The sequence below is a fragment of the Marmota marmota genome, unplaced genomic scaffold (genome assembly GCF_001458135.2).
Source record: "Marmota marmota marmota unplaced genomic scaffold, marMar, whole genome shotgun sequence".
Lineage (NCBI taxonomy): Eukaryota > Metazoa > Chordata > Mammalia > Rodentia > Sciuridae > Marmota > Marmota marmota.
Window position 1 is genome coordinate 29,701,253 of NW_026000221.1, and position 17,533 is coordinate 29,718,785.

At 34.2% G+C, this 17,533-nt stretch overlaps 1 protein-coding gene across 4 annotated transcripts in view; it reads right to left on the reverse strand.

The window, feature by feature from the left end:
• Nucleotides 1-17,533, reverse strand: part of Phkb (phosphorylase kinase regulatory subunit beta) — a 217,393-nt gene that overhangs the window by 169,657 nt on the left and 30,203 nt on the right. For all 4 annotated transcript variants that reach the window (XM_015488767.2, XM_048792237.1, XM_015488766.2 and 1 more), the window contains 4 exons: nucleotides 11,806-11,895; nucleotides 10,194-10,332; nucleotides 7,074-7,173; nucleotides 1,105-1,212 (listed from right to left, as the gene is read on the reverse strand). In XM_015488767.2, coding sequence (XP_015344253.1) covers nucleotides 1,105-1,212; nucleotides 7,074-7,173; nucleotides 10,194-10,332; nucleotides 11,806-11,895 — 437 coding nt within the window. The remainder of the gene's footprint in view (nucleotides 1-1,104; nucleotides 1,213-7,073; nucleotides 7,174-10,193; nucleotides 10,333-11,805; nucleotides 11,896-17,533) is intronic.

Sequence of the window (17,533 nt, forward strand, 5' to 3'; positions counted from 1 at the left end):
GTTCAATTATCAAAAATAAATAAATAAATAATATTTAAAAGTCAGATAATATTTTATAATTTGCATTTCAAATTTAATAATCCAGTGTAAACATTTAGTTTTTAAAAATGCAGTGATATTTATTGACCAAAAATGCACTGTTATATTCTGAAAATGCTATTTCAATAGTAAACATATTTGTCAAAGCAAAAGACATGTAAAATCTAATTATACTACAGTTACCAGGTTAAGTTTGAGAAACCATATACTTGAATAACACTAATTCTCCAAGGAACTGTTTACAAACAATTACAAGAATTTTTCCTGTAAGAAAGGGGGACATTATTCTTTCTGTGTTTGGAGAAAACATCAAAGTAAGATATTTCAGATCTCTATAGAGAGGGGCACTATAAAAATGAGAATCTCCCTTTTTAGAAAGGAGTGTGTAAATAATAAATATTCCATAATAAGGACAGCAGAAAGAAATGATGAGCAGGAAGACAAACCCATTAAAGATAGATAAACAGTATATATAATATTTGTATCTTAGAAAGAAGGATGCAGGATGTCTAGTTAAAAACAATATAGGAATGTGAAAGAAAAAATTAAAAACAAAACATAAATCCTACAATATATTCTTAGCATAGGAATAAAATTTAATATAAGACAAAATTTATGGATTTTAGAAATTCCTTTTGGCATTTCAATTATATATTTTTTAAAGGTTGAAATATTAATAAAAAATCTGCTGCATAACAAAAACTCCTGATTAGCTGTTACACAACTGTCAATTGTCTTTTATTTCTAAATATTTTAGTTTCTAAATATTGAAGTTCTACCAATTCTGAAAACAAGTAAAAGCTTTTGTCACTAAAAGAATGGTATGCTTCCTTCTTCAAGACAGAAAGATTATATGCCATCCAGTTTCTCCAGATTTAATGTGTAATTACAGTAATTACTTTAGCCCTGGTGGTTAGCAGTACATCTTCTCCTCCATTTTATTCATTTTATACCTTTATCTTAAGAAATTAATGAATATACTTTTAAAAACTTCAAATAGCCTCAAATATTCTATAATGTATCATATAAACAGAGAAGACAAATTTCATGAACTATTTTTTTTACCTGAAGATGACCATATTCCTCATAGGAGAGTAATTCATCCCCTGTATGCACATTGAAAATAGAGTGAAGACATGTTGTTGGACGAGGATCCTGCTTAAACTGCTGGACCTAGAATCAAATATAAAAACTAAATAATGCTAGTAATTCACATACCCATCTAAGACTACAGATTATAAGTAGTTTTGAACTTTTTGAAGACGAAAGCTAAGTAAGGCTCCTGTGTTCAAGGGATCCTCCCATTTCAGCCTTTTGCCACTGCCACTCCCCCTCACATGTCACTGTGCCCAGCTTAACCAGTTTAGAATACAAGTATAAGTGCTAAATGATCTGACAGACAAATTCCAAGGCAAACATTACCTTTTCTAAAGAAGTGATAGACATAAAGATCATAACAACTAACCTACTAAAGCTTACATGATTGTCAACTGATATTTCACAAGCAAAGTAATAAAAGAGTAGTAGGGTGCATGTTAAGATAATAGCAATAGCTTTTGCAATGTTTTGCATCTGTATTTCAGAATAAAATACTACTTTACTTTGCAAGACAAGATTTCAAGCAATTGTATTCCTCTGTATTTGGAAATACTTCTGTGACATTCATAATGAAAAAGTATTTGGGGTCACATACTAATGCAATAAATGTTCAAACTTCAAATTGAGGTAGTGTGAAGTTCAAAGTCCGGCCCTCGAATCACTTGTTTGGTTCTTCCAGCAACCAGTCTCCCATGCTGAAGCTATCTCAGGGTGTATTCAAGAGGCATAAACTCAGGCAATATGGAACTTTTCTATCATCATAGAAAGTTGTACTGAATAGTACTTCTCAAGAAGATGGAAACCCTTTTACCTTCCCCAAGGTAAAAAACAAACACAGTCCTTCCTGTTATTGAATAACCTGATCACCAAACCAAAGTCAGGACTTACTGACAAGTAATCAGGGCTGAGGGAATCAGGGTACAGTTAGGGATGTATGTTCTCTACTTAGAAACTGACCTAGGCATCCAGTTTTAATTCAGATGAGTTATCCTCTCAATATCTGAAACTATGAGCAATAGCTTGAAACTACACAAATAGAAATCACTGAGGTCACTCCTTTCACATTATTCAAAGTTTTGAACATTATTCTAGGCTTCTATACAAAAATATGGCTACACTGAAACAAAATATAATTTCCCCACTTGATGGGAATCTAAAAGAATACAGTTTTATAAGTTTAACAAAATCACTGCTGTAGTTGACAAGATGGCGCTTGTCATTTGTCTTCTAGACATGCAAGAACCCAGCAGGAGAATTTATATTCAATCACTATGTCACGGGAAAAGTAACTACTAAATGATTAAAGATGTTCAAATGGGGAATTATATAACTATGCCTTGAGTTTTAAAGCTGCTGCAAGACAAATAATTTTAAATATCACTAAAAACAAGATCCAAACTCTATAAGCCTTTAAGATTAATGGGGCATGGTGTATGTCAACTATAAACAAAAAGAACTCTTGAAAACAGTAGTAAAATAAAAGGATATTAATTAGTATTTTATATGCTATCTGGCATCTGGCAAGTAAAAATAAAGATAAAAGCAAAATTTTCTTAACTAAAGTAAATCTAGAGTAATGTTTTTTCCCACCTGTATTTTACTTATATTTTTCCAGAAAAAAACTTTTACCATTGTAAATAAACAATGTATCATGAGAAGAGATAATTGAATGTTTTGTCATCCATTCTTAATTTATAGTTTTAAAATATGCACTTAGAGGAAAATAATCATCTCATAAGGGATTTCTAGAAGAATAAATTTTATAAAATCCCAGTGATTTCTCATTAACTAGAAACTACTTAGCAATGTCTTAAACACATTTTTAAGTAGATAATTAGGCACAGTAACATTCATAGCCTATTGTAAAGCAAATCTCTGCCCTCCAAACTACTAACTGCAGATTGAATCAACTTTGAAAAACGTTCAATGCTTCTCCTTAATGAGTATTAGGAGAATAAGCAGGAGAATACATATGTGAATATTAGGAAGTAAAACATACCTGACATTAATAAGTAGGCATTAAGACTAGTGTCAGGACAATAAAACACAGAAATCAGACTGCTTTACATTTTATGAATCAAGGACAATTCCAGTTACTCAATTTCTTAATAAATTTTAAATATCTCTTTTAGCTGGATATTATTAAAAACACAAGGAGCATATTTTACAATGAAAAAATTCAATAAAAGTGGGGGAGTCTTAAACTTTTTAGGTCATGATTTTACTGCAGAAAACAAAGATGAGGCTTGAGGTCAAACAACAAATATACTTCACTTTAATTTTAAGGAAAGGCCAAAATATGAATATTTCACATTTTAAGCATTATGTTCATATTCTCTATTGCTATAGAATCATGAAGAGAATGGCAAGGCTGGAGCACCAGTGAGAACCAGTAAGAGGCACTGAGCTGAATGCATGGTTCAATCTCTCTCTTAGCGCCTCACACTCACATGTGTATCATAGTAATATTCCCTTTTCCTAAAAGGTTATGAGGATGAAGGAAACAGGAGAAGGAGGAAAAGAAGAAGAAAAGGGCGGTGGAGAGGAAGAGGAGGTGGAGGAGGAAGACGACTTTAAAATTTGTAAAGCATTATCTTCTCTAACTCCATCTAAGTTAGCCAATCCCCAAAAAAACAAATGTTGATGTTTTCTGATATAATGAAGCTGATTCATAGTGGGATAGGGAGAGGGAGCATGGGAGGAATAGACAAACTCTAGATAGTACAGAGGGGTGGGAGGATAAAGAAGGGGGCATGGGGTAATTAATGATGGTTGAATGTGATGATCAATATTACTCAAAGTACATGTATGAAGACACGAATTGGTGTGAGTATACTATGTAAACAACCAGATATGAAAAATTGAACTCTATATATGTAATAAGAATTATAATGCATTCTGGTGTTATATATAAATAAAAAAATAGTAAAAACAACAAAAAATAAAATTTATAAAGCATCTTTTACTCCTATGAATATTAAAATCCAGTATTTGTGGTACATATAAATACTCAATATGACCTAGATGCTCTGAAAACTCAACATTATTTTAATGCTCTATACTTATAGATACATGATGAAAGAAATGCTAATTCTTTGTAACTTGAGGGATTTCAAGCAGCTTAAGTCACACTCAAGCTCTATTTAACAGGGAACATTATTTTATAATTGGTTAGTATAACTGAATAATATTTAGAAAAGGCCATTACCAATTGGCTAATCATGCCACCAAGAAAAAAAGAACTTAAGACATTACATCATTGCCTTCCTTCTGATAAACAATTCTAATTTAAGTCTCTCAGCTTGTTTAGCAAGCAAACACCTGAAATTCATGGTTCTTAAGATGTTACCTAGAAAGAAAAGGTGAATTCAAAAAACCATTTGGCTTTCATGAAATGATACATAGGAAATTAACAGGAAAAAGTAACTTTATAGTCATAATAATATCACTACAACTCACGGGATATTAATTCCAGTATGTCAATCTATGACACACTACTTGGTGTACTACTTTATTTCAAGCATCTAAAAACCTTTCCAATAATGACCCACAAAGTCAAATCTTAGGAAACAAATTACAGGTTTATCCAATAACATATGTAATACAGATGTATTATCAGCTGGCAAATGAATTTACTTTTTCTGACAACTAACACTTTTTTGTTGCCATATTCTGGTGGTAGAATATGACTTTTTTTTTTTTTTTTGATTTTTTTTTAATTTTGCTGTTTCAAGATCTGCTCTCTCAGCCAGGCGTGGTGGCGCATGCCTATAATCTCAGCAGCTCGGGAGGCTGAGACAGGAGGACTGCGAGTTCAAAGTTAGCCTCAGCAAAAGCAAGGAGCTTAGCAACTCAATAAGACCCTGTCTCTAAATAATTAAACACAAAATAAGGCTGGTGCTGTGGCTCAGTGGCCAAGTGCTCCTGAGTTCAATCCCTGGTACACACCCCCCCCAAGAAAAAGATCTACTATCACATTTAAAAAATTATTTTCCAGGATAAATTAAAACAACACAGTCTTATGATTAAAAACGTACAAAATAGTAAGTGTTGAAAAGTGTCTACATAGTTACTGATATGCATCTTTGCACAAATGTAGAAGTTAGAAACACATCTGAAACACATGGGCTAGAAGTCATGGGAAAAATACTGATAAAAACTACATAAATGTATTTTATGTTCATCTGGTACCATTCATTCTAGGTGCTTTCTATACATTATTTTATTATCCTTACAAGAACTCTATGAGGGAGGTACTACTAGTACCTATATTTTAGTTTTTTAAAAAATGAGGCACACCAAAATTAAATAATTTGTCTATTATTACTCAGCTAGTAAGTGATTGGTTTGTACATCTAATAATTTATTTACATCACTGCCTTAGTTTGCATTGATGGTCCAGAATAGAGTTAACATAACAGGCCTGAGACTGCTAATCTCGGAAAAGACTGCTTAGAAAGAGAAGACACTGGGGAATGATATTGGCTAAATTATATTGAGATATTGTGTGCATGTATGAATATGTAACAATGAATCCCAATAATAAGAATAATTATAATGAACCAATAAAAAATAAGAAAAAAAAAGACTACTTATAAAAAATAACCTTTGGCTGATATGTGAGAAGTTGAATTTGGAGAGGATTTCTAAGCAGGCTCTCATAAGAGCAGATCACTATTTATACTATGTAGTTTATGCTAAAAACCTGGTTTCCTTCTGGGAGTCTGGAATGTTGGTTAGTTCTAGACAGACAGTATCTATATAAAAAGCCACCAATAAAAATCTTGAGAAATAAAAACTTTGAAACTATAGTAAGCTTCTTTGGTAGACAACATTTTACATGTATTGTCACAATAAGTTCATGTGGACATTAAGTGCTGGGTCACTCCAAAGGACTCTTACAAGCTGGCATCTTGTTGCCTCAAAACTGTATCCCAGGTATCTTTTCATTTTGCTGATTATGCTTTGTCTCCTTTTGCTGTAATAAACCATAGACATGACTATGACTATTTTCTAAGTCAAGTGAGTCCTTCTAGTGAATCATAAAATGGGCAGTGGTCTTGTAAACTCACAATGCACTGATGCTCATATATGAACATATGAAAGGACTTGAGGACACACAGAAGAAAGTAAGTAGAGGAAAGAATACCTTATATTTGTTTAAAACTTTACAGCTTAAAAAAAACAAAAAACAAAAACAGATGCTATATGGATGTGGCACAGTGGGTCCCAGCATTGGGTGTATCCATGGGACACTAATTTAATAAAAGGTAAACCGTAATGGATTGAAATGGATTGAAGAGGGATTGATAGAGTAGAGGGGTGGGGGCAGAAGTGCTGGGGACTGAATTAGAGCAGGTTATGTTCCATGCTTTTGAGACTATATCAGGGTATATCCTGGTATTATATATAACTAAAAAGTATTTTTTTAAATCTACTATATTATTTTAAATTACAAAGACATAACCCTATAAAAATCAATTTTCTAAGCCTGTAATTCCTAGCCTCTTTGCATGTAAATAAATGAAGTAGTACATTTTTAAAGAAAAATCCACGTTAGCCTAAGTAATTCACATATTCAGAAATAATTCTGACAAAGATTTTCTTTCAGTAATGTAATACTGGTTAGAATTATGAATATTTGTACAATTCCTGAGAAACTTGGTCTTTATCAAACAGACACCAGATGCAAAACAAAAAAAAGCCAAGTCTAAATAACAATTCTCAATCACCTCCCACTGAAGTTATTTCTTCAATTTCAGGATTTCAAAACCCTAGACTGGAAAAGCAAAGGCTATTTTAAACTATCTACACTGCCCTAGGATATGGTTTTACCTTTTAAAAGTAACATTCTTCGTCAGAAAACCTAGTGCAATACTGGTTAAATTAATCTCTCAGAATATGTGAGAATTCCAGTCCTCATCACAGTGTTTTACCTTATCGGCCTGACGCATATAGCAGTAGAGAATTCCTCTCATACATTTTATAGCCGAGTGCTCCAGCTCATGGGTCCTTCCCTTGTCATCATCAATGCGCCTGGGTGAGAGAGATAACTCATGAAACAAATTGGAAATGCATTTGAAAAGGAAGCAGAGCTTTTGATAATTAAGTATTTAACTATCTGGCTAATCCTGTGTTCTGGTGATGTCTGCTAATTCTGTCACAGTGAAACTCCATTTTCCCAGCAGATGTAAAAATGCTGCAATTAAAAAAATAAAAATCCTGTGATGAAACTTATGCAGATTTTTCCTTTTTTTAAGGAAGTAAGCCAATTCCTTTTTAAAATGGCACACAATATTTTCTACCATGATGTGGCTAAAACTTTAAAGGATATTTCTGTAGTGGAAAAGCTCCAACAGATTTTTAAAATTCACTGTTTGAGAATAAAAGCAATTTTTAATACTCATTCCTTCAGATTACATAATGGTCACCAGGATATAAAGAAGCATAAGTTACAAAAGGCACAAGTCTTCTTTGCTCTACCATATTCTAAATAATGTCAGGGTAGACACTTTAGTTACAGTAAAGAATTGTCCTCAACTAAGTACACGATCACTGGGACATGATATTTTTCTGGCATAAAGTTTTATATTCTCAGGTCTTAATTTAAAATCAATTCACCATACCTTATATCTTTAGGTTTTTAAAAATAAAGAGCAATTAAAGTCTAATTATTCGAGAAGGCTAAACTTTTCTGTGTATATGGTGCTGTTTTATTATAGATCACGACTTTTGGGGCTGGGGTTGTAGAACAGTGGTAGAACACTTGTCTAACACAGGGAGGCACTGGGTTCGATACTCAGTACTACATAAAAACAAAGAAAAATAAATCATGACTTTTATAGATTAGAACTTTAAAAGGTGGATGAGAATTACCCACTACTGAAACAATAAAAACAACTTACTGTTTCATTTTAATTAAAATATCTGATATCTGAACTGAATGCCGATAAAAAGTATTGCATGCCCTTTACATTATAATTAACTTCTACTCTGGTAGATTTCATATACCACTACTGGAAAGAATGACTATCATTTTAACATAGTATGGTGAATGTCAGAAAAAAAAATTCATCACTGGCATATCATTTCTCTTATTTTATTGAAGGCACTGCAGTAAAACTAGCATAAATTTGTTCTGTATCCTATTTTTCCCCTACTATCAGACATAAGTGTTTTAATAAAAGCAAATTCTACATATATAAGGTGCCCAACAAACTAAGGGATTTCAATTTTCTATCAAATGATTAAAGCCTTTCGGGAAAAAAATCATAACCAACTTTAGTCCGTATTTACTCCATTTTTAAACCAATTTTTATCACAATGTTTTAGAAAAATTTCAAATTTGCAAAAAATTAAAAGGATGCTACAATGAATAAATCTTTTATTCTTCATCTGGACTCACCAGTTGTTAACACCAGTTTGTATCTAACTATCATTTTTTTCTTCACTATTTGAAAGTAAGCTACAAATACTATATGACCCTTTCCCCTTCAGAAGTCTCTCTGAAAAAGCAAGGACATTCTCCTATATATATAATACCATTATTACTCCAAGAATTTAAAACTGATACAACATTATCTAATATATAATCTGCACTACAATAATCTGCTTCTACAATTTTTTTAAAATATCTGACAGTCAAGAATAACTTATTGCATTTGGTGGTCTTATTTCTTTAGTCTCAATATAGCCATGCTCATACTAATCTAGAGCACTTATTTCCTTCCTCTATGATATCTATTCAGATGGTTAGTCTTAACTGTCAAGTTGACTGCATTGACAGATGCCCAGAAAACTGGTAAAACACATTCTGGTATGTTTGTGAGGGTGTTTCCAGAGTTATTGGTGTGTGGAAAAGAGAACTGAGCAACTACTGATTCCTCCAGCTGTTTAGACTACAGATGGACATTATGGGACTATCTGGTCTTTTATCATGTATCCCAATCTAACAAAATCCCTTTTATAATTATATGTACATTCTATTGGTTACGTTCCTATAATCAATACATCTAAAGGGAACAGTAACCAATACATCTAAATTTTTTAAGCATCCAAGAAAGTTGTCTTATAACAATCAACTGTCCAGCTTTGGTTGATTATTTATGCATGTCTTGACTCATGTTAGACATTTTAGTAAGAAGTTAGCATGGGTGACATTAATCTGTCTCATTACTGGCTTACACTCCGTAATGTTACAGTGATACTTCCTATACCCCTAAGAGCAGTAGTAGCTTTACATTTAATAAGCCTAAACTGTATTTATACAGAATATGTTAGGAAATATTTTTAGTGTTACTACCATAGCACATGCAAATGTGCTAATAAAAACTACTTCATACTATCTTGATATTTGATCTTCTTTTAAAAATTCAACATATCAATGATTTATGACAGAGGAACCATTTCATGTAGATGCTACAATTTTCAGAAATATGTAAGTCACTTTCAGAAAATTTACATTCAGAAACTTAATAACCTTAATAATAGTTAAAATGTACTACTGACTATGTCATCCACACTTGGTGCTTACAATAAAATAAAGTAAGAAAAAAATTCCATATTGTGAAATGATATATTTTTACTTTATAAAATCATCATTTGACTTACAACCAGATTTAACTATCTTAATGAAGTGTGGTGGGAAAAACACTAAACTGGAAAAAGAAGAAGAAAAAAAGAGTCCTGGTTCTGGTGTTATCATTAACTAATTGTGTAATTAAAACAAGACTATTAACTATTATGGGGTTCCATCACCATCAATTACTTCTTTCATTGAAACAAATCAACACAATGAGAATGGGTAGGTAGTTCATTCTGCCAAAGACTAATGAAGACTGAGAAACCTAAAAATAAAAAATGTTTGATCTTAAGACTGATTTTAAATGGTCTTGTATAAGCCTGTATAAATTAAAAGGGTTTATAGGAAGGGACTTGAGCAACAAGAAGTCACAGAGTGAATCAGCAACAGAGCAGAAAGAGAGCAGCCACTCAATTGTTTTGGTCCCACAAAACTCTATCAGCTTGTCTTTTTAGAAAACCGCACAACAGCTCACCTGTATGCTAGAGCCAAAGCCCAGGCACCAGCAGCACAGTAGAGACTGTCCTGGATCTTGGCCTTCTGATCACCACCACAGGTTTTAGTTGGAAAGAGACCTGTGGTTGGACTTTGATATAACAGCAATGTTGACTTGACTAGAATGGAAGATAAGGCAAAGGATGAATTATACCGTCAGCCATTTTCCTTGGGCTAAATGTCTTAATGCTTTTTGGTTTCCTTACACCATTTCTGAAGGTTTTGTTGCTACTAAATTTAGTTAGAGTATCAAAATTTGAAGATACTGAAACTACTTCATGGCATTCTAGCCATGTGGTAATTCACACTATATGAAGGGGTCCTTATAGTTTTGAGAAAAGGACTCAGCCGATTCAACTTAAAAAATCCAATATTTAAATAGCATTAAGATAGCAGCAAGTAAATAACTATGTTTGTGAACATTTTACTTAAATAAAACAAGCCTGAAATTAAATCTTTTATATAAGAGTTCTAAAATAGGAAAGCAAAGACACTAAAATTATATTTCTTAAGAACAATTTTACTCCTAACTATAAATATATGAATAATGCTTTTTCATAAACACATTAATATAATCTAAATTGACACATGTCGACTACCTTTTTAAGATAGTTTTTTTCAGTGAAGAATGGTGGCACATGCCTATAATCCCAGCAGTTCAGGAGGATCACGAGTTCAAAGCCAGGCTCAGTAATAGCAACATGCTAAGCAACTCATTGAGATCCTGTCTCTAAATAAAATACAAAATAGGGCTGGGGATGTGACTTAGTGGTTGAGTGCCCCTGAGTTCAATCCTTGGTACTCAAAAAAAAAAAAAAAAAAGATAGTTTTTTTTCAAACATCTGAAATATGCTAGTCTTTCACAGGGAGTTAAGAATTAAAATTTATTTTTCTAAAACTAAACTGATCTTATTATGAAAATTTCTTTAAGAGTACTAATTTATTTATTATTTTTCACAAAGTAAATGATTAGTTCTCAAACGCTAAATAACTTGTTTCCTTTTAAAATACAATTAGTTCTCTTTAGCCAGGTAATTCTACAAAGATAACAAAAAAAAAAGTCAAAATAAGAATGCATTCCATCTTTACCAAAAATAAGTGGAAATAAAGTCTACATAAGGTTGAAATAGAAGAAAAAAATTTCATACCTCTGGAGTAACCAAATTTTATATTATCTGCCATTATAGTAACTGAGATTACCTCTTGTATCTCAGTGAATTAGAAACGGATACAAAGAATTTAGTATTATCTGAGTACCTTGTATGGGTAAGTAAGTAAGTTAATGCTTATATGAAATATTAATGTATTCATCAAAAAACACTCAAGTTTTCAAATCTGATTATGCTTAGGAAGATTAAAAACACAGAAGATACTGCTAATAGTTGTAAACTTATTCAAGGGCCAGGTACGATCTGAATGATTCCTTTTATAATTCCTGTATAGATGTGCAACTAGACTGCATTGCTGTCTAAGCACTTGAAATGATCCAATATCCAAATTATAGAACACCATCATTCACATAATATACACAATCTAACTAGGGTACAGTGAATACTAATCACAGCTACCATGTTTCCCTCAGGTTTGCTTACCAATTCTGTAATAATGATCCAATTTATCCCACAGAGTTTCATTATCAGGTCTTGGAAGATTAATGCTTTTCAGAGGTTCATAAACTGAGCCTAGAAGAAAAATGAAAACCTATCAAATTAGGTCATTTTCACTCAGATAAACAAAAGTTATAAACAAATAAAGAAGCACTACTTAACAACCTAATTTTCATTTTTATTCATGAACTACCATCTCACACTACTGGTAAAACTTTTGGTAAGAGAAGAAGAGAGAAACAAGCATTCTAAATATCACAGGACACTCTCACCCTCATTGATCCAACTATCTGATATGTATACTGGTGCTAACAACTCAAATATCACAAATACTCATGCAATAGCCACTAGCTCAATAATTTCTCATTATTGAGAAATACATCTAATTATATACCTTTAAATCCAAACCTGATTCCTTATGCCAATGTTTCACCAGGAGATTTTCTGTCAAATGATCATACACCAAGAACCTCAAGGAAAAATGTTCTAAAGTCTCATGCACTCCATAATTTCATAATGAAATTCTTAAGCCTCCACTTTCTCCTACATACATAATAGTCTCACCTTATTATCTGGACTTTAAGCAGAGATCTACTTTCTACTTCTCAGCCATGAAAACTACTTTAAGGCATTAGCAGAACATACTACTCAAAAGCTATAGAATACACAATAATCATGAATAATTTGCCACAAAACGGGTACAGAAAATTGTTCACTTGACTAGTGTACTTTCTCAACGGCTGACTGAAAGAAAGATATCTGAACCTTCAACCATCAGATAAGCACTACCTCCATTCTGGATAAAAGTACTCAGAAATCATCACCATCTCAAGGTCACAATTAAACCACCTCTGGGTTCAGATAATGCATACCATGTAGTATGATAACACAGCAGAAAAATTATTCTATAATTTACCTGGGGGGACAGGGAAACAAATGATGTCAACATGTGTTAAAATTCTGATGTTAAAGAAAATTAAAAAAATTTATGTTCGTAAAATTGTTGTTTAAAGGCAGATTATTAGGAATTCCTTAACTTTAGGCAAACAGTCCAAATAATGAAGGAAGTAAAGAAAGAACCTATACATTCAAGCAATAATCCCATTATCTTCTGTTGAAAAAAGATGATTTATAGATAAAAACAAGGAAGAGGAAATGACCTTCTCTGAGTGAAGACATTTTCTAATGGCACTAACCAGAATGTCTCTATAGTAAAGAATGGAGAGATATAACAACATAGGAGATCACCAGGACCTCTTGCCTCCTCTTACACAGGAACCAAGGGCCCAGGTATGTTGCCTTCTTGTATCCAGTCAGCTCAAGGTAGGTATAAGTGTGTGAGCAGCCTGGAGTTTGAAAGGAATAACAGAGCAAGTACTAGCTAGTAAAGTACTAAGCTCTGGAAGACTATACACTCCAATAAAGCTAATCCACTGAGGAAAAAAGTAATATCAGGTACAAAATAATCACAAATTATAAATTATGTGTGTATAAAAAATTAAAAGAGGTCTGAGGATGTGGCTCAAGTGGTAGCGTGCTCGCCTGGTACGCGCGGGGCGCTGGGTTCGATCCTCAGCACCACATACAAATAAAACAAAGATGTTGTGTCCACCGAAAACTAAAAAATAAATATTAAAAAAATTCTCTCTCTCTCTCAAAAAAAAAAAAAAAAATTAAAGGGGACACTTTTGCAGGAGAGAAGGATTGTGAGTGAATAATACTTTTGTTTTTATTTTAAATCTCTATTAGCAGACATAGTATTTTGCCTTACTTATGAAAAATAAAGTCATCAATTTGAATATACACTTTCATTATAGTTAGGTAAATAATATGGATTATGGATAATACATGTTCATATGAAATCAAATAATCAAAATTAAAATCAATCTGCATTACCAAAATAGGTGAATTGATTTTGAATGATACTTTTAAATCATGGTTTTAGATTGAAAAAATATTTGTTACTAGTGCTTTTACATCTAAGACAAAATGGACTAAAATATTTTTTTAATATTTATTTATTTATTTTTTTAGGTGTAGATGGACACAACACAATGCCCTTGCTGGGCAAGGGCTCTACCGCTGAGCCACAATCCCAGCCCAAGACTAAAATACTTTAAAGCTGATAAAATTTGATTTCTAGATTCTTAGCTCTCAGCTCCCATTGGTTCTTGAGCATATCTTGTTAAGTCACAGTTTCAGAAATACTTCCAAAAATAAACTAGAGAAATTTCATCACATTTGATATTCCCAAAGAAGGTGATGATTAATTTAAGTTTCTTAAATATGAGGAGAGAGAGAGTTGTACATGACAGCAATCATCTCTTGACAGCATGTATTATGGCAAGAGCTTCTCCTCATGCTACCANCTTTTTTTTTTTTTTTTTTTTTACTGACTTCTTATCTGTAGGGTGAGGGAAGTCAGAAAACCAACATTGTTTCCTGCTTTCTAATCAGTTTAGATTAAGAAGTTCTAGAAAACATTAGGAAAGAAAACTGCTGCTCCCTTGCTCCAGAGCCAGGTACCATCATGCTAAATTTGTAGAGGGAAAGTACACGACAAATGTACTTCATCCAAGAAAGTGTGATGATTGAACATCTTGAATAAAATACAATCCTATTTTTCCATTAACCAAATATAAGTTCTCAAATAAGGACTCAAGATGGAGGATTCTAACATCCTAATGTTGGAAAGAGTGGCAAGAACATGTTCAGTAGAACTACAATGATTCTGTCATCTAATTTTCCTCAAAAAAAAAAAAAAAATTACCAATGGATTTTTTTTTTTTAATAGAAAACAACAACAAACAAAAAGAAAATCATACTTCTCAAGAAAATACCTATTCAGTAAGAGGTAAGAGAGCTAGAGACATAATTCCGTGATAGGGTAACTGCCTAGCATGTACTAGGCCTTGGTATAATCCCCACCACCGAGAAAAAAAATAGGGGGTAGGTGGGAGGGGGATGTACAAAGTAGAGCAGAAAGTATAAAATTTAAATCATCTGATTCACTGAAAATTACGATTATCTTTACATCTCCCTAATATTCAAAGAACGACCATGCTGAGTTAAGAATAGCTTGGTTAAATATATGTTAACATTTTAGTGATCACCACTGTACTGCTTCTTCAGTAACTACATGAAATTAAGCAAAGATGTTCCATGCAACTTATAGTGAATATCACCAAAAATCTGGATGTCAAATAACAAGTAATTAATGGTATCAATTGTATATAAGAATTCAACATCTAGGAAGTTTCAATACAAATAAAAACATGAAGAAGAAAGCACTGCACTGCCAACAAAAATTTAAAAGATAAAATAAAAATGCGAGACACATCGTCCCAATTGGAGGAGTGGCGGAGCAGAGCCACTGCCCGTGTCTGCAAGATAGGCAGACCTGCGACCGACCAGCGGAGAAGGCCCAGCGGCCTGCCGGCGTGGTAGACACATGGCCCCGATTGGAGGAGGGGTGGAGCAGAGCCGCCTCCTGCGCCAGCAAGGTGGGCAGACCTGCGACCAACCAGCGGAGCAGGCCCATCGGCCTGCCGGCGTGGTAAACACATCGCCCCAATTGGAGGAGGTGCAGAGCAGAGATGCCTCCCACGCCTGCAAGGTGGGACCTGCGACCGACCGGCGGAGCAGGCTCAGCGGCCCGCACATCGCCCCAATTGGAGGAGGGGCGGAGCAGAGCCGCCTCCCGCGCCTGCAAGGTAGGCAGACCTGTGACCGACCAGCGGAGCAGGCCCAGCGGCCTGCCGGCGTGGTAGACACATTGCCCCAATTGGAGGAAGGTCCCAGCTGCCGCCCACAAGGTAGGCAGACCGCGCGTCCCGGAGAAGGGGCCTGGCGGCACACCGGCCTAATTGAAAGACCACCTACACCTTCAAGGTAGGCAGACCTGCAACCTGGAGAACAGGCCCAGCGGCCTGCCAGCGTCGTAGACAGATCATCTCTATTGGAAGAGGGGCCCAGCCGTTGCCCACAAGGTAGGCAGACCACGCGACCTGGAGAAGGGTCCCAGCGGCCCGCCGGTGAGATAGACAGATCACCCCAATTGGAGGAGGAGCACAGCCGCCACCCCACCACTGTAAGGAAGAATTTGCAACTATACAAGAGCAATATAAATATATAGGGGGAAAATTCAATAACACAACAGTTTCACCAAGCAGAAAGAAACGCGAGCAGTATGAAAAGACAAGGAAAGAAAGAACCACAAGCTGTGCAGGTCAACTCAACTTTAGAAGAGGTAACAGCTGCCGCAGATGGAATGTCAGATAAAGAATTCAAGATTTACACGCTTCAGATGATCTGGAGTCTCAAGGAAGACATTAGACAGCAAAATCAGACAATGAAAGATCACTTCAACAATGAGTTACATAAACAAATCCAAGAAGCAAAAGATCAACTACATAGGGAGATAGAGGTTATAAAAAAGAAAGAAACAGAAATCCTAGAAATGCAGGAAGCAATAAACCAACTTAAAAACTCAAATGAGAATACTACCAGCAGAGTAGAACACTTAGAAGATAGAACATCAGACAATGAAGACAAAGTATTTCAACTGGAAAAGAACATAAACAGCTCAGTGAGACTGTTAAGAAACCATGAGCAGAACATCCAAGAAATTTGGGATAACATAAAGAGACCAAACTTAAGAGTCATTGGGATACTGGAAGGTATACAGGTCCAAACCAAAGGAATGAGCAATCTGTTCAACGAAATACTACGAGAAAACTTCCCAGACTTGAAGAATGAGACAGAATCCCAAATCCTAGAAGCCTACAGGACGCCGAATGTGCAAAATCATAAGAGATCCACACCTAGACATATTATAATGAAGATGCCCAACATACAGAATAAGGAGAGAATTCTAAAAGCTTCAAGAGAAAGGAAGCAGATTACATTTAGGGGTAAACCAATCAGGATAACAGCTGATCTTTCAACACAGACTCTGAAAGCTAGAAGACCCTGGAACAACATATTTCAAATGCTGAAAGAAAATGGGTTCCAATAAAGAATTGTGTATCCAGCGAAATTAAGCTTCAGGATGGAAGAGGAAATTAAAACCTTTCACGATAAACAAAAGTTAAAAGAATTTGCAGCTAGAAAACCATCTCTTCAAAACATCCTCGGCAAAACATTACAGGAAGAGGAAATGGAAAATAACAATGAAAACCAACAGTGGAAGGTAGTACAGTAAAGGGGAAAAATAATCAAAGAGGAAAAACAAACCATGTTAAGTAACAGAAATAAACAAATATGGCTGGAAGAACAATCCATATCTCAATAATAACCCTAAATGTTAATGGCTTAAACTCACCAATTAAGAGACACAGGCTAGTAGAATGGATCAAAAAAAAAAAAGATCCAACAATATGCTGCCTACAGGAGATGCATTTGATAGGAAAAGACATACAATGACTGAACGTGAATGGTTGGGAAAAATCATATCACTCATATGGACTTCGGAAACAAGCAGAGTGTCCATACTCATATCAAATAAAATAGATTTCAAGCCAAAGTTAATCAAAATGGATAAAGGGGGACACTACATACTGCTCAAGGGAACCATACACCAACAAGACATAACAATCATAAATATATATGCTCCAAAAAATGATGCAGCTATGTTCATCAAACAAACTCTTCTCAAGTTCAAGAGTCTAATAGACCACCATACAATAATCATGGGAGACTTTAACACACCTCT